At 43.6% G+C, this 22032-nt stretch overlaps 1 protein-coding gene across 6 annotated transcripts in view; it reads right to left on the reverse strand.

Moving 5' to 3' along the window:
* The window catches only part of SMURF1 (SMAD specific E3 ubiquitin protein ligase 1), a 105504-nt gene that overhangs the window by 65825 nt on the left and 17647 nt on the right, over window positions 1–22032 (reverse strand). The window contains exon 1 of one of the 6 annotated variants that reach the window (XM_085016508.1): window positions 21480–21585. The exons of 4 other annotated variants lie outside the window; for them this stretch is intronic. In XM_085016508.1, coding sequence (XP_084872634.1) covers window positions 21480–21564 — 85 coding nt within the window. In that variant the 5' untranslated portion in view covers window positions 21565–21585. Of the gene's footprint in view, window positions 1–21479; window positions 21586–22032 lie in introns of those variants that run through there. One more of the 6 variants, XM_085016507.1, reaches the window with a different exon arrangement.

Consider the following 22032-nt stretch of genomic DNA (forward strand, 5'->3'; position numbering starts at 1 on the left):
AAATCCTTGAGTCTGTTTCTGTTTTGTAAATAAATTCTTTTGTATCATTTTTATTAGAATCCACATATGTGATATATTTGTCTGACTTAAGAAAAATTTGAAGAGGGCATAGCATATGTTGTCTTTCACAGGCACATACTAGGAGTTGGAGTTTTGATCCCATTTAAAAATCTGACAAAGTTTAGGCAAAACATGATCTTCTACAAAGAGTAACTTAAGATTTCTTTAATTCTAAAACCTCACCAGCATTTTAATGGAATTATCTCAATGTTTTTCTGTCCTTAGAACATGTTACCAACATCCTATGCATCTGTCTCGAAAGAGCTTTGAAAGAGAATTAATCTACTCAACGGTCAGGCCACTATTACAGCGAAGGTATTCGGTGTATGATAGGAGAGTGTTACGTTCCTGGATTCACTAGTTGAAGAAACCTGGCAATAGGAAAGCAAAGATCTGGTAGAAATTCAATAACAGGGAGTTCCCGTCGTGGCTTGGTGGTTAACGAACCCAACTAGTATCCATGAAGACGCCGGTTCGATCCCTGGCCTTGCTCAGTGGGTTAAGGATCCGGCATTGCCCTGAACTGTGGTGTAGGTCGCAGACATGGCTCGGATCTGATATTGCTGAGGCTGTGGTGTAGGGAGCAGCTACAGCTCTGATTGGACCCCTAGCCTGGGAACCTCCACATGCTGCGGGCGTGGCCCTAAAAAGACCAAAAAAAAAAAAAAAATCAATAATGGAGCAAGATCTGTAGCTGGGTCTAATGTGCAGAGGTGACACTTCTAAACAAAAGCAGGTGGGGGAGTCGTTCAAAAGCCAAAACTACAAACACCACCTTCTAAGAGAACCTATGCAAACCTGGAAGTTCTCACAACATAATGACACATTTCTGCAAAATGAAGTAAACACTGACAAGTATATTTGCATGATCTGGAGTAACCAAAGGAGCTCAAACAGAAACTCAGGGGCACAAAGAAAGGAAGGGAAAGATGCTGTCAATTGTTTGGCCTCATCTCTTCAGCACTATTTCAGTACCTTATTTATTACCACATGCAGGTATTAAACTCTTTTAAATAGAAGTTTTAATTGAGAATAAAATAACATGACGTTGCTAGATCTCCTTTCTTACATATAGATCTGCTTCTAATTTGAAAAGCAAATTGGAAAATGTTAGTGTGATCCCGTGACGACAGAGCATGATGACAATAAAATGATGGCAATAAAGGTTGATACAAAAAAATCTGTAGACCCATATTCCTAACTCCATAATCCACAGTTATCTTACACCTGTAAGTGATGGGGATGAGGGGAAGACGGGCAGACAGTTTTCAGTTTCCATAGCAAATAATTCTGTAATTTAAAAATTGAGCATCTATGACTTCTGTCAGGGACTCTAAGAGAAAGAATATAAACTAAAGCATACGTGTCTGGAGGAAAAAAAAAAAACAGAAAAAAAATCAGAGTAAAAGATTAACAGTATTTCTGAGTGGGAGAGAAAAGAATGGACAGATTATTTTTTTCTTTATATTTTTTCCCAAATATTGTACAAAAAGAGGATGTATTCCTTTTTAAGGGAAAAGTGTATTTTTAAAAAAATGATCTTTAAGAACATATTCAGATGAGGAGTTCCCATTGTGGCTGAGTGGTTAACGAACCCGACTAGGAACCATGAGGTTGTGGGTTCAATCCCTGACCTTGCTCAGTGGGTTAAGGATCCGGCGTTGCAGTGAGCTGTGGTGTAGGCTGGCAGCTGTAGCTCCGATTAGATCCCTAGCCTGGGAACCTCCATATATCGTGGGTGCAGCACTAGAAAAGACAAAAAGACCAAAAAAAAAAAAAATTAAAGAATATTTTCAGATGAAAATCATTTAATAGAGCAATGTTGACCCACCATATCTTTAAAGGCACTCAGTTTTATGGAATATCAAAATACAGTATTTTATCAATTCTAAGACCTTCGATTTAACATCTCTGAAGTTGAGAGGCACTGACCACCAGCCAGTGCCAGTTAGGATGGGGGTGTCATTACCTTGTGTGTGGAGATCCAAAGAACCAGCAGTAAAACCTACAATTACCACTTGACCCTGCAATTCTCCTCCGAGGTATGTACCCAAAGGCACTGAAAGCAGGCCCTCCAATGATACCTGCACGCCCATGAACACAGGAGTACAGGTCACAACAGCTACAATGAGGAAACAGCCCAAGTTTCCAGCGACTGATGAATGGATAAGCAAATTATAGTATATTCAGAGAATGAAATATTTTTACCATAAAATGAAAGAGAACTCTGACACATGCTACAACCTGAAGGAACCCTGAAGATATTACGCTTAGTGAAAAAAGTCAGATACAAAAAGACAGAAGATAAACTAGAGCTTACCAGGGGGTTGGGAGAGGCGGAAATGAAGTGTTATTGCTTAATGGTTATGGGGCTTGTTCGGGGTGATGAAAGAGAGTTTTGGAAAGAGAGAGTGGTGATGGGAGCACACTATGAATGCCATGCCACAGTTTAGTATACTTCAAAGGGGTTACATTTTAGCAAATTTTCTTATATATATTTTATCACAGTTTTAAAAAATTAATAATGTAATATACCAAAACCCACTGAACTCTGCTCTTAAATGGGTGCATTGTATGGTATGTATGTGAATTTTAATCTCAATCAAGCGGTTTTCAAAAACTTAGAGAGAAGAATGGACCACTCTTCTAAAAAAGTTGCCCTGCCAACACTCTTTGTGGTTCGGGATGTGGAAATACACACACAGTGCTGGTTCTGGGTCGACGGTGATTCAGAAGAGGTGGGCACTGAATGTGAATATATTTTAGGAATTCTTTAATCGATTTGCCTTATACTTTCTAATTTTAATGCAGAAGAATACAGCCTGATTAAAAAAAAAAACTGTACTTAAATAAGTCTCTCCTTCAGGAGTATAAATAAAAATTATAGACGATAAGAAACAGAGTTCCCTTCAGGGCTCAGGGGTTAACGAACCCAATCAGGATCCATGAGGACGCCGGTTCGATCCATGGCCCCTCCCAGTAGGATCCAGCTGTGGTGTAGGTTGCAGTCACGGCTCGGCTCTTACGTCGCTGTGGCTGTGGTGTAGGCCAGTGGCTTCAGCTCCGATTGGACCCCTAGCCTGGGAACCTCCATATGCCACAGGTGCAGCCCTAAAAGACACACACAAATTATAAATAATCCATATGCCACAGGTGCAGCCCTAAAAGACACACACAAATTATAAATAATAAGATAGCGTTGTCATTTAATTCACAGCATTTTTTTCTCTTTTAGTGGTGCATAAAATGACTCATGTCACAGGTCCCGAGGCTTCAGATGTGAGGCTTATTAACGAGAAGGGTGAGAAGTGGGAGACGCGGTGCTCTTAATTTTCTCACAAGGCGCAGCCACCACCCAGCACCATATACATGCACCTCTATGCACGCACACGAGGACATTTTCCCTGACTTCCTGTGAAATGAAATACCAATTTTTGTTCCAACAAAGTAGTTTTTGGAAAGTAAAAAAAAAAAAAAAAGTTGGGGCGATTATTTAAAACTCATCCCATTTTGCAAATTCAGTGTTTGCTATTCCAAAGACTGAAATAAATGCATGGCCTTCATGCTACCACATGACAAAGCAGAAAGCTGATATGGCTATAATGTCTATTACTCATGTGAATCTATGACTCAAGAGTATTTTGCATATACATATGCAAACCCGAGTCTTTTCACAACCAGACTACAAACGAGAAACTTGTGCCAGGACGTGACACACACAAATCTTAAAAAGCTTCACAGATGTAAATCTTCCCACTTAAAACTCAAACTATCTCGCCAATGCTTTGATATAATCCTGAAAATGCAGCAACCCTGAGTTTAAAGTCCCGATAATAGTTCCTGGTTTTGATGATGGTAATCACTTGCCCTATTCATGGCAACACACACCGCAGGACACACGCAAGTTCAAAGAGGAAGCGCATGTATTAATGCAGATAACTTCTGAGATTTCTGGTTACACATTTATAGCATAATTGCAGTGAGTATTTCTGGACACAGAGCTGGAAGAAAACTCTTCTAAAACTTTACACGTTTACAGTAACTTAATCAGTTTGGTCACTATAGACGGAACAAACACTCATAGAAACTTGAGTGAGGGGTTCCCATCGTGACGCACCTGAAACACATCTGACTAGGAACCACGAGGTTGCGGGTTCGATCCCTGGCCTCGCTCAGTGGGTTAAGGATCCAGTGTTGCCGTGAGCTGTGGTGTAGGTCGCAGACACGGCTCCTACCTGGCGTTGCTGTGGCTCTGGCATAGGCCAGTGGCCACAGCTCCAATTAGACCCCAGCCTAGAAACCTCCATATGCTGCGGAAGCGGACCTAAAAAGACAAAAGACGAAAAAAGGAAGAAATTAGAGTAAATAATAAAAGCACTCTTAACCTCAACCACCTAGCTATAACCCCTATTACTGTTTTTGTGTTTTTTGGGTTTTTTGCTTTTTAGGGCCGTACCAGCGGTATATGGAAGTTCCCAGGCTAGGGGTCTAATCAGAGCTGTAGCTGCCAACCTACACCACAGTCCCAGCAATGCCAGATGCGAGCCGCATCTTTGATCTAAACCACAGCTCACAGCTGAGCCGGATCCTTAACCCACTTGGCGAGGGCAGGGATCGAACCCACATCCTCATGGATCCTAGTCGGGTTCATTAACCGGTGAGCCACGAAGGGAACCCCCCTACGACTGTTTTCAATTAGTCTTTCTTTGTCAGAGAGCATGCCATCAAGGGGCCAAGTGCCTCGTTCTGGGGGCTAACTCCAGGTTTAAATCCTGCCTCCCCACTCACTAGCCACGTGATCTTGGGCAAAGTGCGTCCGGAGCTCCACGCCTGTCTTTCAAAAAGAAGAGTAATAGCAGCTACTTCATTGCATGTTTAAATATCATTATCCTACCCATACAGTTTTGCTACCTGCCATTTTCACTTAAATAGCATGTGCGAACAGTTTCCATGTCATTAAATACTATTGCATGAAATGTTTAAGGGCCACAGGGCATCCCACGGCTGTTCCATAATGGATTCTGACCCCTTTGCCTTTGTAACAGGGCAGTCACATGAAGCAATGTCAGGGTTGGAAGGCAGCTGTCCTAAGTCACAGTGACACTGACGGGGCTACGTGGACCAGGACATTTGCCTATGAAACGGCTGCTGTGCTTCCCGGGCACCCATGCTGCTTAGTCCTTGCCTTTTCTCAAGTTTGGTGCCCGCATTCCACCCACTCTAGGAGTTTTCAACAGCCTTCGAGTAAGTTCTCCAAGGCTGAAAAGTTAGCCACAGTCAGTTTCTGCTGCTGGCACCCAAAACACTTTATAGATACACACAATTTCATTTTCTTCCTTATTTATTCCATTACACACACACCAGTGATAAGCTAGACAACCAATCAACCTTCCCAACTGGGCTGCATGCCAGGAAGCCGTCAGTAACTAGACAGCTGCAAGGCAAAGCGCATGGGTTCTCGGTATCCAGACAGGTGCATTCAAGACTCCATGAGAGTCTTCGTGCGCTTTCAGGCCTGGGATGCTACAGTTTGACTAATGCGAAATTACACAGAATAAGTAATCTACAGAAAGACCAATCTAATCTTTCTCAGAGGAAAAAAAAAATCTAACTGCACATTATACCCAAATAGTGATGCCATCACTGCTCTTACCACTAACTACTGCTACTTCAAGTTGCTGATACTTGTACCCTGCTCTACTATATGCCAGGCACTGTCCTGAATACTTCACATACTAGTCATTTAATCCTTGCCATAAACCCCTAAGTAGATGTGAGGAACCTGGGCCATCAGAGAGACCAAATAACCTACCCAAGGTCACAAAGCTATTCAGATTTCAAACCCAGGCAATCCCGCTTCAAAATCTTGCCTTCTTAACCATCATATATACTGTTGCTGGTTTTTTTAGTTTTTGTCTTACAATTTTTTGAGTTCTCGCTGGTACCTAAATGGCAAGAGGATACTCAGCACACATATGGACTCCAGTAAACACCGCATCTTCTACTACAGCTTCTCTGGCTAAGACCACAATCTCCTACACTGAACAACTCATCCGTCCCCTTCTCCCAACAAATGCCACGTGCTGGTCCACATTCGAACCTTCACTTAAGCCGTTGCCATTATTTAAAATGCCTTCCCACCCCTCTCCATCTGCCTATTTCTATCCAATAATAATGCAACGCCAAGTTCAAATGCCCCATCCACAAGCCTTCCTCAAGCCCATCCAGACGGAGTGAATGTACTGGACCCCGAGAGTCCCATGTTTCTGTCTACCTCCAATGGAGCGTACACTACAATCTGCTAGTTCTCCTCCCCATTCCTCCCATCTAGACCCATGGAAGAGTCTAGAAAGCGGGCACTACATCTGAGAAATCCCCTTCTTTTATTTGGTATCCTCCACAGTACAGAAAAAAGTGACTGCAAGAAGTACTTGCTCAACTAATGACTATTGAGGTTAAGGAAGTCAATGTTGTGAAGCCCTCTCCATCAAGGCGGATTATCTCGAGGAAGCAAATGGAAAATGTCAAAGATTTAGAAAAACTGAGCCTACCATTAAACTACTCTCAGCCCCTGTAAATCCAAAGCGAAAAACCCATCATTAAGAGACACTATCATTTGTGAAATTTTAACATTGATCTCAATAGGTCCTTTTATGGTCTGAATGTGTACACTGTGGGAAATGAAGGAGGAAATTTTTTGGAAAACTATGTAAAATATTTGGTAAATACTGGGAACACAAGGTCACATGAACCACAGAGAAAAAGCCTCAACTCTGGCTGCCGCTGCAGCGGCAGAGAGGGTCGTAACTGCGGGCAGGTCAGACGGGTGGCCAGCTCTCATGAGAAGACCCCATCACCTTCTGGGATCGCTTGTCTTCCTCCAGTTGGTTTCCCTCAAGGGACTGATGGATTCAATCAAAGCTGAGAAACTCTCTGCATTTTTTTGTTTTGAGTTACCTGCTCATCGCTGCAGTGAAGATGAAACATTATTCCCTTTGCATTTTCCCCACGGTGGTTAAGTAATTGTGGAAAACAGTACAGAGACATCCAAATGTGGTTATAATTACAAACCAAGTCGAAACGATATACTTAGACTCTGATCAGTGTATGGTAAAGGTACCTAAGAAACAAGATTTAACAAAGACCCCCCACACCCTACCTCACTTGCAGATGAAACACACAAGGGGCTCTTCCCACACTCCCTGCCTGACGCCTTCACGCCCCCGCCACGAGGAACTCTCGGTGGGAGCATCTCGAAGAATGCACTCTTCCCAGAAAACCAAAGCCTCGCTTTAAAAAAACATAAAACCTGCCTTGTGATCTTTCTGACTGGACTTGGTTGGTTCCTCGGGATGCAGACTCATAAGGAGTTCCTGGAAATCCCTTGCACGGAACACAGCCGCAGGAAAACAACTATTCTCGGACACAGAGAGAGCCGGGTAACCACCTCAAGAGCCCCCAGTGGAAAAGAGCTTTCTGTCCTGGTTGCAGGGCTGCCCTGTGCCACACAGCGCACAGTTATAGCCATGCCAAGCTTGCCCCAGCCTTCCCAAAGCCAGTTCCAAAGCAGCATCAAATGGCCTTCACGAAATCCCACCAGTTCTTTCGACGACAACATGGGGGGGGGGCACGTCACCCTTTACCTCAACAGCAAACCTGCCTTTATCCACACCTGACTCAGAAATATGTGCCAAATATCCCAAACGCTGAAAAACGATCAAAAGTAAGGTTGTTATCCTAATTTGCCTATGTGAGAACATTTCCAAAAGTCATTCTTCTCGGAGGGGGAAACAAATTCGAAATTTGAGATTAATATATACACCCTACTGTGTATAAAACAGGTAAACAGCAAGGACCTACTGTATAGCACAGGGAACTATCCTCGTTATCTCGGGAAAGAATCTGAAACAGAGAGAGAGAGTGTGTCTGTGTGTACACACACACACACATACATACATGTATAACTTAACCACTTTATTGTACATTTGAAACTAACAACACACGAAGTTCCTCTTGTGGCTCAGCGGTAATGAACCTGACTAGTATCCATGAGGACGCATGTTTGATCCCTGGCCCTGCTCAGTGGGTTAAGGATCTGGAGCTGCCGGGAGCTGTAGTGTAGGTTTCAGACGTGGCTCGGACCCCTTGGTGCTGTGGCTGTGGTGTAGGCCGGCAGCTGTAGCTCCAACTCAACCCCTAACCTGGGAACTTCCATATGCCATGGTGTGGCCCTAAAAATAGAAATTAAAAAAAAAAGCAAGAAAGAAAAAGAAAAGAAACTGACAAAACACTGTAAATTAACTATGCTGCAATTTAAAAAATAAAAATAGTTCTCTTTAAAAAAAAAATCATTCGTAACAGACATCTCCAAACGTACTGAGAAGTTTAAGAAAATCTCTTGCAAACATGTGAAAGGCATGAGCGGAGCAGACCCAGTCAAACCATGACAGAACACACCCTACACAACACATGGCCACTGCTGCCGCGTAGAGTCTCAACAACTGGTCCATACCAGGCATTCCTCGTTACGCCCCTACACTCAAGACTTTCGATTTTAAAAAGATTAATAGAATCTCTCATCTTGAAAAGAAACATTCCTTTAATATTTAATAAAGAACAACACGGAAGATAAGAAAAAATATCTTTAGCGATGTGCACGTATCTGGCTGTATGAGGGAACATCCTGCAGAAGCACGAATGAAGAAGATCTTGTATATGCTACGTCTGGGCACCTACGTTCACCTTCAGTCTTGGGCCCTTATGTTAAGCCCAACCCCAGACTTAGCCTCTCTCTGTATGACTTTTTTTTTTTGTCTTTTTGGGGCTGCACCTGTGGCATATGGAAGTTGCCAGGCTAGGGGCTGAATCAGATCTGCAGCTGCTGGCCTGCACCACAGCATACGGCAATGTCGGATCCATAACCCACTGAGTGAGTCCAGGGATCGAACCTACGTCCTCGAGAATACTAGTTGGGTTCGTTACCACTGAGCCATGATGGGAACTCCTCTCTAGGACTTCTTCACATGGTGACCTACAGTGTAGCTAAATATCTGAGGAGTTAAGCTGCAGAATTTCTAAGAGGAGAACTATACCAGAGAAATTGGTTTAAACTGCCAGTCGGATTAAGTTTTATATCAAGGGACCATATCAACCAAATGGGGGCCCTTTAGAAAAAGGAACCCTAGTCTTAATTATACCAGGAAAACAGGTTTAAATAATAGGTTAAAGAAAATTGTTCCAGGCAATAGCAGAAAATACGGTCACTCGAGAATGTGTCCACCAGATAACACTTTTTTTTTTTCTTCCAGTTCCAAGAGCTATTTCTACTGTCCTACAGATGCCAAAACACACAATGAGGCGCCTCCTCCCAGGCGCGCTACAGGCAGCCCTGGTTTCACTGCGACTTGCTTTACTGGACTCTTCACAGAGACTGCTCTTTGTCTTTAAGACGCAGGTTTATGACAAGCCTTTATTAAGTGAGTCTACTGGCCCCATTTCTCCAACAGCATCTGCTCACTCTGGGTCTCTGTCACGTTTTGGTAATTCTCACGACAGTTCAAGCTTTCTCATTATCACTGTATCTGTTACGTGCTCTGTGGTCTGCAATCTTCGATGCCACTGACTCACGGAAAGCTCAGAGGATGGTTAACTTTTTTTTTCCTTTTTAAAAATTTATTTACCTAATTTTTTCAGTCTTCTTAGGGCCACACGTGCGGCATGTGGAGGTTCCCAGGCTAGGGATGAAATCGGAGCTACAGCTGCCAGCCTGTGCCACAGCCACAGCCACACAGGATCTGAGCCACATCTGCCACCTACATCACAGCTCACGGCAACACCAGATCCTTAACCCACTGAGTGTGGCTAGGGATCAAACTTGCACCCTAATGGATACTAGTCAGGTTCATTACCGCTGAGCCACAACAGGAATTCCAAATTTTTTAGCAACTAAGTATTTTTAAATCAAGGCATGTACAGTGCTTATGCAGATCTAATGCTATTGCATACTTAATAAACTACAGTACAGTATACACATAACTTTCACATGCACTGGGAGGCCAAAAAGTTTGTGTGACTCACCTTATTCACGGTTACTGTGTTGCAGTGGTCCAGAACCAAACCTGCCGTTTCTCTGAGGTATGCCTGTAGGTGATAATGGCAGAATAACAGGCACTAGGGGGGAAAGGTGAAATATGCTAAGACCTGAGGTACATCAGTCCAATAAACCAATGTAAGAACCAACAGCACTCTTGCTCATCCATGATTTGAAAAGGACATAGTAGCATCAGATGCACAGGACTTTCCAGAGGTCCAGTCGCAAAAGATACAACTGCACACATAAAGGGATACTCACACCTTAAATCAAGGGAGAAGATTAGTCAGAATCATCGACAGGATTCAGAAGGTACAAGATTAACAAATCTGTGATGTGATCTATAATTTACAAGAGATTGATTTCTCCTAATTAAGAAATTAATTTAATTTTATGAAGGTGAAATCAGTCTGTACATCTGAAATAAGATGTCAGCGGAACAGGATGATTTCTCACGTGCAATTATTTACCCTCTTCTATTCTCTCTAAAGCCTGCTCTGTATACCCTTCCCCCTGCCCCACAACATACGGAAGTTCCCTGGCCAGGGACTGAATCCGAGCCACAGCTGTGACCTACACTGCAGCTACAGCAATGCCAGATCCTTTAAACCACTGCATCAAGCCAGGGATCAAACCCGTGCCTCTGCAGTGACTCAAGCTGCTGCAGTTAATTTCTTAACCCACTGCACCACAGTGGGAACTCCTGCTAGACTCTACTCTGTGAAGCTGGGGCTGGAGCTCTACAAACCACATTTCTAGGACCCCACGCTGGCTGGCTCACTGTTCACTTCTGCCAATTGGAAGATGATAGAAAAAGGGGTTTCCTTCCTTTTTCCCTATGTCTGTCGGCATCACTCCAGCAGCAGCTGGATTTCCATTAGTGAGTTACCCCCAGAAATGGCTGCAGATGTGTGAGATGACACATACTCAGGGATATTCAGTGCAGAATCATGTGTAAAAGCCTAAGACTGGAACATAAGACTGTCCATCAAAGATATCCAGTTGATTTAACACAAACAAGGCAATAATGGAGGAAGAGAGCAACCAAAAAAGTACGTAATGCATAGAGAAAACAAACCTCAAAATGGTAGAAATCTTTACCAGCAAGTATATAAACATAAATGTGTTGACATTCTTCAATTAAAAGGCAAAGATGGGAGTTCCCGTCGTGGCGCAGTGGTTAACGAATCCGACTAGGAACCATGAGGTTGCGGGTTTGGTCCCTGCCCTTGCTCAAGGGGTTAACGATCCGGCGTTGCCGTGAGCTGTGGTGTAGGTTGCAGATGCGGCTCGGATCCCCCGTTGCTGTGGCTCTGGCGTAGGCCGGTGGCTACAGCTCCGATTCGACCCCTAGCCTAGGAACCTCCATATGCCGCGGGAACGGCCCAAGAAATAGCAAAAAGACAAAAAACAAAACAAAACAAAAAGGCAAAGATGGACGAAGTGGATGATAAACCATGATCCACCTACGTGCTTCCCACGAGAGATTCCCATTTTAGATGCAAATAACGCAAATAGGTTGAAAGTCAAGAACAGAAAAAGATATCCAATGCTAAGGGTCACCAAAGACAGCTAGAGTAGCTATTGTAGTATCAGACAATACAGACTTTAAGGCCAAAGAAAAATTGTTACAAGGGACAAAGAAAGACCTTATACAATGACAAGAGAGTCAATTCATCAAGAAGATGTAACAATTACAATGCCCCTAACAAGGGAGCCCCGAATATATGAAGGACAAACTGACAGAACTGAAGGGACAGATAGACAGTTCTACAATAGCTGTTGAAGGTATCAATACCCCACTTTCAATAATGGGTAGAACAACGAGATAGAAGATCAGCTAAGAAACAGAAGACCACACTGTAAACCAGCTAGACCTGACAGATAGATAGAGACAGAGATATACAGATATATGGAACAGTCTATCCAAGAATGGCAGAAAACACATTCTTCTCAAGTGCCCGTGGAACATTTCTCCAGGATAGTCCATCTATTAGGACACGAAACAAGTCTCAGTGAGTTTACCAAGCCTCAACAGCTCAGAGTATCTTCTATAACCATAGAGAAATGAAGTTGGAAATCAGTAACAGAAGGAAATCTGGAAATCACAAATACACTGAAATTAAACAACACGCTCTTTGAAAAAAAAAAAAGAAACTGCATCAAGAAAAAAATCACAAGGTAAATTACAAAGTACTTTCAGATAAATGAAAAGGAATACACAACATATCAGAATGCATGACATGCAGCAAAAGCAGTGCAGAGAGAAACATAGTTATAAATGCCTACAGATTGAAAAAAGAGGCTCTCAAATTAATAACCTAATCTCCCATCTAAAGGATCTAGAAGAAGAGCAAATTAAGCCCAAAGGAGAACAGAAGGAAAAAATAAAGATTAGAGCAGAGACAAGCAAAATAGACAACAGAACAGTACAGAGTCTCAACCAAACCAAAAGTTTGTCTTTGAAAAGATCAACAAAACCAACAAACCTTTATCCAGACCGACCAAGGAAAAAAGGCAACTCAAACTGTCAAAATGAGGAATGACAGTGGGGGTCACAGGGGTTCTCGCTGTAGTGCAGTGGAAACGAATCCAACTAGTATCCATAAGGATGCAGGTTCAATCCCTGGCCTCACTCAGTGGGTCAAGGATCTGGTTTGCCATGAACTGTGGTACAGACGCATCTCCGACCTGGAGTTGCTGTGGCTGTGGCGTAAGCCGGCAGCTGTAGCTCCAATTTGACCCCTATCTTGGGAACTTCCATATGCCACAGCAGCAGAAAAACAAAGTGGGGTCACTCCTACCAATCTTTAATCTTAGTAAGAGATTATAAGAGAAAACTATGAATAATTGTATGTCAACAAATTAGATAACTTAATGAAATGAACTTGATGAAATGGACAAATTCTTAAAAACACATAAACCATCAAAACTGACTCAAGAAGAAACAGAATATCTGAATAGACCTATAACAAATCAAGAGATTGACTTAGTAACCAAAAAACTTGCAAAAAAGGAAAGCCTCAGGACCTGACGTTTCACTGTTGAGTTCTACCAAACATTTCAAGAAAAATTAACATCAACCTTTGAAAAGTCTTTCCAAAAGAGAAGAGGGGGGAAACACTTCCTAACTCGTTCTGTGAGGCCAGTGTCACCTTGATACCGAAATCAAAGGCATCCCTTTGAATTTATACACAAATAATCTTCAATGAAATACCAGTGAATCGAATACAGTAGCCTATTGAAAAGATGACACACCATATCCAAGTGAGTTTTACGGGTGGTTAGACAATCAAAAATCAATCCATGCAATGGGCAAAGAATCTGAAAAAGAAAGGATATATGTGTATGTATAACTGATTCATTTTGCTATACACCTGAAGCTAACACAACACTGTAAATCAACTACACTCCAATAAAATTTTTTTTAAAAAATTGATCCATGTAATAGATCCTTTAAAAGAATAAAGGGGATAAAAAGCCATATCATCGGAATTGACGCAGAAAAAAGCACTTGACAAATTCTAACACCCTTTCACGATAAAACAAACAAAAAATAAACAAAAATACTCAATAAACTAGGAACAGAAGGAAACTCTCTCAACTAGATCGAGGGCATCTGTGAAAAGCCCACAGCGAACATCATGCTTAGTGATGAGTGATGCAGTGGTTTCCCCCTAACAGCAGGAATAAGACCAGAACGGCTGCTCTTGCCAGATAAAAGGCTTCCAGAATGGAAAGAAGCCAAACTATGGCATGACCTTATATACAGAAAACGCTAAAGAATCCACATAAAAACCATTAGGGCTAATAAATGAACTCTGCAAAATCGCAGAACACAAGATCAGCATCCTGACATCAGCTGTATTTCTAAACACTAACAATGAACAATCCGAAAATAAAATTCAGACAATTCTACTTACATTAGCCTTAGAAAGAATAAAATTCTTACCAATAAATTTAACCAAAGAGGTCCAAGACTTAATACACTGAAAACTACAATACATTGTTATAAGAAGGTTTTTTTTTGTATGTTTGTTCGTTTGTTTTGTCTTTTTGCCTTTTCTAGGTCCACTTCCCGCGGCACATGGAGGTTCCCAGGCTAGGGGTCCAATCAGAGCTGTAGCCTCAGGCCTACACCACAGCCACAGCCACGCAGGATCCGAGCCACGTCTGCAACCTACCCCACAGCTCACAGCAACGCTGGATTCTTAACCCACTGAGCAAGGCCAGGGATCGAACCCACAACCTCATGGTTCCTAGTTGGATTCGTTAACCACTGCGCCACGACGGGAACTCCTTTAAGAAGTTTTAAGAGAACTAAATATGTAGAAAAATATCCCATGGTTATGTATTTTAATATTTAATAATTGTTAAGATGGCAACAATCCCCAAATTAACCTACAGATTCAAAGTGATTCCTATCAAAATTTCAAATGCCTTTTTTTTACAGAAATGGACAAGCTCATCCTAAAATTCACATGGAACCGCAAGTGACCCTGAAAAGTCAAAACAATCTTGAAAAGGAACAAAGTGAGAAGACTCACATTTTCTATTTCAACTTACCACAGAGTAATAATTATCAAAATAATGTGGTAGTGACATAAGAAGAGACATTATAGATCAACAGAAAATAATCGAGAACACAGAAATAAAGCAATACATTTATGGTCGAATGATTTTCAATAGGTGCCAACTCCATTTAATGGGGAAAAGTCTTTTTCACCAATAACAGTTAACCCTTGAACACCCACGGCCATGCAGTTGAAAATTTGCATGTAACTTACAGTTGGCTAACTTTATACCCAGTTCTGCACCTGTGAATTTGGCCAACAGCGGATCAGGTAGTGTTATAGCATCTACTGTTGAAAAAAGAACACGTGTATAAGTGGACCTGTGCAGTTCAAACCTGTGGTTGTTCAAGGGTCAACTTTGGTCTCTTCAACAAATGATGCTGCGACAACTCAATCCACTTGAAAAATATGTTTGGACCCCAACCTCACAACATATAAAAATTAATTCAAAATGGATCAAAGGCCTACATGTAAGAGCTAAAAGTATGAAACTCTTTTTTATGTGTGTGTCTTTTGTCTTTTTAGAGCTGCACCCACAGCATATGGAGGTTCCCAGGCTAGGGGTCAAATGGAGCTACAGCTGCCGGCCTTCGCCACAGCCACAGCAATGCCAGATCCGAGCCGTGTCTGCAGACTACACCTCGGCTCACAGCAACGCCAGATCCTTAACCCACTGAGAGAGGCCAGGGGTCGAACCCACATCCTCATGGATACTAGTCGGGTTTGTTACCACTCAGCCACAATGGGAACTCCAAATTCTTCATTGTTTTGGATTAGGCAATGGTTCCTTAAATATGACAGCAAAAGCACAAATAATAAAATTTTTAAAGATAGTTAAAAACTTTTGGGCAAAGGATGCTATCAAGAAAATGAAAAGACAACCTACAAAATGAAAGAAAATATTTGGAGGCGTTCCCATTATGGCTCAGTGGTAACAAAGCCAACCAGTATCCATGAGGATACAAGTTTGATCCCTGGCATTGCTCAGTGGGTTAAGGATCTGGCATTGCTGTGAGCTGTGGTGTAGGTCAAAGACACGGCTCAGTTCCCACATTGCTGTGGCTGTGGCACAGACCAGCAGCGGTAGCTCCAATTTGACTCCTAGCCTGAGAACTTCCAGATGCCGTGGGTGCGGCCCTAAAAAGCCAAAAAAGAAAAAAGAGAAAAAAAAAAAAGACAGAAGAAAATATTTGCAAATGATGTATTTGATAAAGATCTAGTATCCAGAATAAAAAACTCTATCGATTCAACAAAAAGACAAAGCAATTAATAGACATTCCTCTAAAGAAGATATTCGAATAGCCAAGAAGCACGTGAAAAGATACTCCACATCGTCAGTCATTAGGGAAATGCAAATCGAAACCACAATAAGATATTACCTCATATGCATATTTACATATGTAATTACATATTACACATGTAACAGTAACTTTTAAAAAACGGAAAACAGCACATGTTGGCTAAGATGTGGACAAACTGGAACCCTCCAACAGCGCTGGTGGGATGGTAAAATTACGCAGCTCCTGTGGAACAGTTTAGCATGTTCCTTAAAATTTAAACACAGAATTCCACATGACCCAGCATTTCTATTCCTAGGTATATACTCAAGAGCACTGCTGTGGTCACACAACAGCAGCATTATTCACAATAGCCAAACAATGGGAACAACCCAAACATTCCTCAACTAATGAATGGATAAGTAAAATGGACCTTATTCATACAATGAAATATTAGTCTGCCAGAAAAAGGAGTGGAGTATTGGTGCCTAAGCATGAATAAACCTTAAAAATATTATGCCAAGGGAGAGCCAGACACGAAAGGCTGCATATTGTACGATTCCACGAAATGACCTTAATAATAAGCAAAGTCATAGACAAAGAGCAGATTAGCCGCTGGCAGGGCGAGAGGGAGGGGAATGGAGCGTGACTGCTTAATGGGTATTGGGTTTCTTTTCGGGGTGATGAAAACATTCTGGGCTTAGCGGTAATGGTTGTACAGTACTGGTCATGTACTAAAAGCCACTGATTCATACACAGTAAATTTTACTTCAATTAAAAAAAAAAAAAAGAATGAAGCAGCTCCATATATACGGATACGGGAAGCTCTCCAAGAGGCATTATTTAGTGAAAAAAACAACACAATACGGTCTCCCTTAAAAAGGGGGGCTGTGGGTAGGGGCAGGGCCGAGGAAGGACGTACACATAAGCATTTAAATCTAATGAATCTTTGTAAAAATTCACAAGAAATCATTACTGATGAACTGTCTCTGGGGAGGAGAACTTGAGCACAAGGGAAGGTGTGAAGAAGCTTCCTTTTCAAAATCAGCTATCCTGTTTTTTTTTTTTTTTTTTTGCTTTTTAGGGCTGCACCCATGGCATATGTTAAGTTCCTATAGGCTAGGGGTCAAATAGGAGCTCAGCTGCCGGCCTATACCACAGTCGCAGCAACGCAGGATCCAAGCCACGTCTGCAACTTACACCACAGCTCATGGCAACACCAGATCCTTAACCCACTGAGTGAGGCTAGGGATCGAACTTGCATCCTCATGGACACTAGTCAGGTTCATTACCACTGAGCCACGGCAGGAACTCCAAATTTTTTAGCAACTAAGTATGTTTAAATTAAGGCATGTACAGTGCTTATGTAGAGCTAATGCTATTGCATACTTAATAAACTCACGGATGCCGGTTGGGTTCATGAACCACTGAGCCATGACGGGAACTGCCGATCTTATACAATTTAAAAGTGCATCGTGTACACATTACCTCCCCCCAAAAGAACCCCAAATTAACTTTCAAAACAAATAAATATTTACATAAAGGGGTGGTTTCATCATGAAAATATGCTCATGGGAAGGTCGCTGATCCACGCTAGGGGGAAAAACACTGGGAATGAGATTCTACATGGGGTTATCTAACCGATATTGGAATAGTTTTCCCAAAGAGTGTCATTCCCCAAACAGAAGATTGCAGAAACTGCGTGATGCTTGCAGGAGAAAATGAAAGGCTGTCTGAGTGTGTGACCACAGGCCACTCCTGTGAGCCATCCTCAAAACCCTGACTCCCTGGGGGCTAGCCCTGGGTTCCTTCCTCCCACTAAAGATCTCTCCAGACTGGGACCTTGGGGCAGGTAAAGGAGTCCTCCGTGTCGACAAGAGCCTTGGGAGTGCGCTGGTGGCACGGCAGGTAAAGGAGCCGGCACTGTCACTGCTTGACCTGGGAACTTCCGTATGCGGTGGGTTCGGAAAAAAAAAAAAAAAAGCCTTGAAACCCCTTTTCCGTAATTGAAACCCCTTTTCCGAAGAAAGACAGAGATTGTATGAAACACTCATGGTTACAGTTATAGTCCAGAGGCCTATTTTCAATTTTCTCTTGACTCTGAAGATTGTCCGACTGTATCACTAGCCCCCAAATTCAACCTACTGCTTTAGTTCACGGCTCATGAGTCTCCAGGTACATTTATCGGTGTCAGACAAAAAGTGTGAGCGCATCCTTCACCACCTACCACCTAGGAGAGCTTGCTGGCCCCACACTCCCTTGGACTCATGGCTGTTTCCCACTTCTGTCAGATTGCCACCAAAGCCATCTCTCCCGACCTGTAAGGTCATTACAGAGGCCACTAGTGATTCTGGCTACAACGGCAGAGCCTCTGGGGGCAGCTGGGCGGGCGGGCAAGCCGGTCCTTCCTGCCCTGCTTCTTTATTTCCAGGGCAGAAAAAAATAACAAACCTGGAAGCCCCATGCAGCAGGGGCTTTTGTAATCGGTGACTTCATTTAAGGAAGTCTTCTATGAAACCTCTGAAAAGCACCTAAATTTAGATTGAAGTCTTTCACCATCAATGCCAGCCTCTTCAGCTCGGGAACCCACACGCCCAGCAGCATAGTGCGGTGGGGGCGGGCACAACTTCCCGACATATAAATGCGCCCTCACGGAGAGAAGTGAAGCTGGCACCGTTCAGCCCAAAGACATTTTCTAGAATACCACCACCATCGCAGTTCCCCACAAAGGGGCAGCGGCTACAAAAACGTCGAGGCAAAGAAACAGTGCAATAAGGGAGACAGGTCTTCTTCACGGGTAAGACAGCAAGGAACTGCCCCAGGGACTAGGATGCCTGGAACCATATCTGCTGGCATCGAGGTACTGAAATCAACATACTGTCTAAAAAAAGAGTTCTCCAACCCTGAGTCAGACAGGAAGGAAAAGCCCCCTACTTACTTACCAGTACCATGTCCCCAACACCTTACTCTTCCCACATGTGTCAACTTAGACCTTGAACTCTAAGATGATAAGAGTCACAGGGAAGGGAAAAAAAAAACAAAAAAACCCCACAACTGGTGTGACTTGAGATGAACGACCAGTAGCAGGGAGCTAAGGCTCTTTTCCATGCCTTTTTTTTTTTTTTTAACCTTGAAGAGCAAGGCTGAGCCATGTTAAAGTGAATCTTACCCAATGTTCCATTCCCAAAATAAAATTAAAATATTATATTTAATTTTAAAATTAACATGTAACCGCCTCATCCTACTTCATACGCCAAAACTGGTTCTATTTTGCAAGCCCCATCTCCAGACAGATTTCAGCAGATAACTGGGTAAGAGACGGACGGGGAGTGAGACTTCCTCTGTGCCTCCAGACTCGCATCCTCCTCTGCTCCCCACCCCCAATCAGCTGGGAAACATTCCCAGATTCTTCTCAGGCTTGGTTTGGAAGTAAAGCTCAGCCTTGATAAACACTCAACCCAGGAAATGCTTGGGATCGCAGCCCACTTAGAAGGCTCAGTGTGTCCTTTCCCAGGAGGTCTCTCCTCAAGCTCCACTCGACAGGCGGTGTGCGGGTTTCACATTTTCACCGAGACCTCCTGGCACACGGCTGAGATACAATCAGGCTGGAAACTGTACAAATGTACAAATGGTGGAAGGAGGCGCCACACCCAAGGAGAGCTCCTCAGACTTCAGGAAAAAGGGTCCAAGAGAGCTCCCAGCAGAATCGGGGGACAGGGAGGGAACGGAGTCCCCACCATCTGTGCCAATGGGCATGTTTCCTTTATGGTGTCCCCTAAGCAGCGGCGGCGTGACAGGACACGATGACAATACTAGCATGACCCGGTTTTCGTATTTCTGAAATGCTCAAGTCCTGGTCCCTGCACTCCTAAATAAAAGGCGGACTCCGTCACACTGGCAAGGACCACACATCCTTTTTACACAACCATAATTCCACTTCGTTTCTCTCGTGTTTGCTTTCAGCCACCTCTCGTGCTGTGTTTGGGTCTCTAAGGCCCAACAATGATCTGTACTAGCAAACTCTCTTCTCACCTTGGTTCACACATCAAAGACAGACGACGTGCGACCATAGAACGCTCCACCTCAAAGTGACAACTGGCTTCATGACACTGAGTGGAATGTCAAGTTCCTCCACAGAGAGAGGGTGGCGGGGAGACCCCAGGACCAAACCGAATAGAAAAACAACCGGGAGTGAGCCTAACCCCAAACCTTCCATTGTGAGCTTTTGGAAGTCACCAAAATTTTACTTTTTTTAATGGAATCATAGTAACAGAGTAATTTCAGTAATATATGTGTGATAAATAATAATTAGGCACCATTTATTCTGCTGTTTAGGAAATAATCAATAGGGGTGTAGGCCTCATAGAAAACAGCTAATCAAAAATAAGCCGTAGGTTGGTAAGAGGTGGTGGAAATTCGGGGAGAATGAATCCCCCCTTTCCTTTTTATACCGTTAGGTATCTGTGCCACAATAACGCTGGCGCCACTTCCCCTCCAACATAACAACCCTTGACGTGACTGCTTCCTGGGAAGGCTGACTGAATGTGAGAACTCCTTGCAGAATGATGTTTAACAAAGACTTTAACTTGGAGACAAAAAGGCAAAGAACTGGATTCAGATACACTATCGACATATAACGTAAGTTGCAAAGCCACAAAGCAACCACACCTGAGTCCACCTGCAGGACCCTCGGTGAAGGCTTAGGCAAGGGAGCCCGACCAGAGGCTGGGCTCCTGGCTGCTCCACTTCTTCCCTGCAGCCACTTCAGGACGTGGGTCCTGTCTGAGGTTTACAGATGAAAGGCACGACTTGCCCAAGGCCACTGGTATGTGGCAGAACTGGGTCGGCTGACTCCACTGCCTCCAAAATGGGTCAGGAAGAGCACCTACCTGCTAAGCGTTCTGAGAAGAGGAAACAGAACACATGAAAACTGCTTAGCACAAGGCCTGGCAAGGAATAAAAACATCCGGAATGGACAGATATCTTGGTTATTCGTGCCGAAGCTCCTGAGCAGCAAAGCTGGAACTGAAACCCAGGTCAGCTGGGCTCTGAAACCCGTACCCTGCGCACAGGGCTCTCCTTAGCCCTGCGGCACGCAGTCTGCTCACCTGACCTAGTTTCTATAAAAAATGGCCAAAGGACAGAAGAGGCTCTCTGAACAATGACGTCCTAACACACAAGCTTTAAAGCCAGCACTTGGCAGACTCTCATTCTAGAATATCTTTGGGGAGATTCCAAACGTTGAGCGTGAAAGTTGCACAGCCCCCACAGAAGTGATCCGGGCAGAGCTACGGGGAGGGAACCCAGACAGGACCGTCCACGGGGAGCGGTCCCTCCTGGATGCTTTACCTTCCGCCTCCTCTGCCTGCAAAAAAAGATTTTACAGGGCACCTGACTGTCCATGGAAGGAGGCCTAGTGTCCAAAAAACAAACACATCAGCAAACATTTTAAAAACCCCTACACAACCACTGACCTACCGTCAAGACTGGAGCAGCCACAGCCTAGGAAGAGTCCCTTACACAGGCTCCAACTCGAACTTGTAAGACAGCTTGAAGTAAGCATGATGCAATAAACCAGCAAGACACCCAAGTGAGTATCCTGGGGGGAAGGACTGACTCAGCATCCCCTGAATGTCCACCGCATTTGATCAGGACACCCCACGTCATTCAGTGGTTACAACACTGCCCTTGCTTCTAAGGTACCTCCAACTCCTCCAGCTGGAAAGCTGTCTCCATGGCTAAGCGGGGAATCTGACGGCAACATGTAACAACAGAGACTGGGTGAACCGGGGCATGGCGGGGTTCGCCGTATGACAAAGAGTTCAGGGTGCTCCCTCGCCAAGCTGGCGGTTCTTACAGCTTCAGTCCCAGGGTGGGACGGGACGAATCATTGCTTCTCACAGTGCTCAAGCCAGAGCCCATCGCCCGGTCCCACCTAACTGCTAGGCAGCTGGGCTAGGAGGAAGGGCACAAGGACGGTCACCGAGCAGGGCTGTTTCTGCCAGAGGCGGCTCTGGAGATCCAAAGGCAG

This window comes from Sus scrofa, chromosome 3 (assembly GCF_054392235.1).
Source record: "Sus scrofa isolate SSC_HxYL_T2T_F1_AM1 chromosome 3, Sscrofa_HxYL_maternal_Yorkshire_Landrace_v2.0, whole genome shotgun sequence".
NCBI lineage: Eukaryota > Metazoa > Chordata > Mammalia > Artiodactyla > Suidae > Sus > Sus scrofa.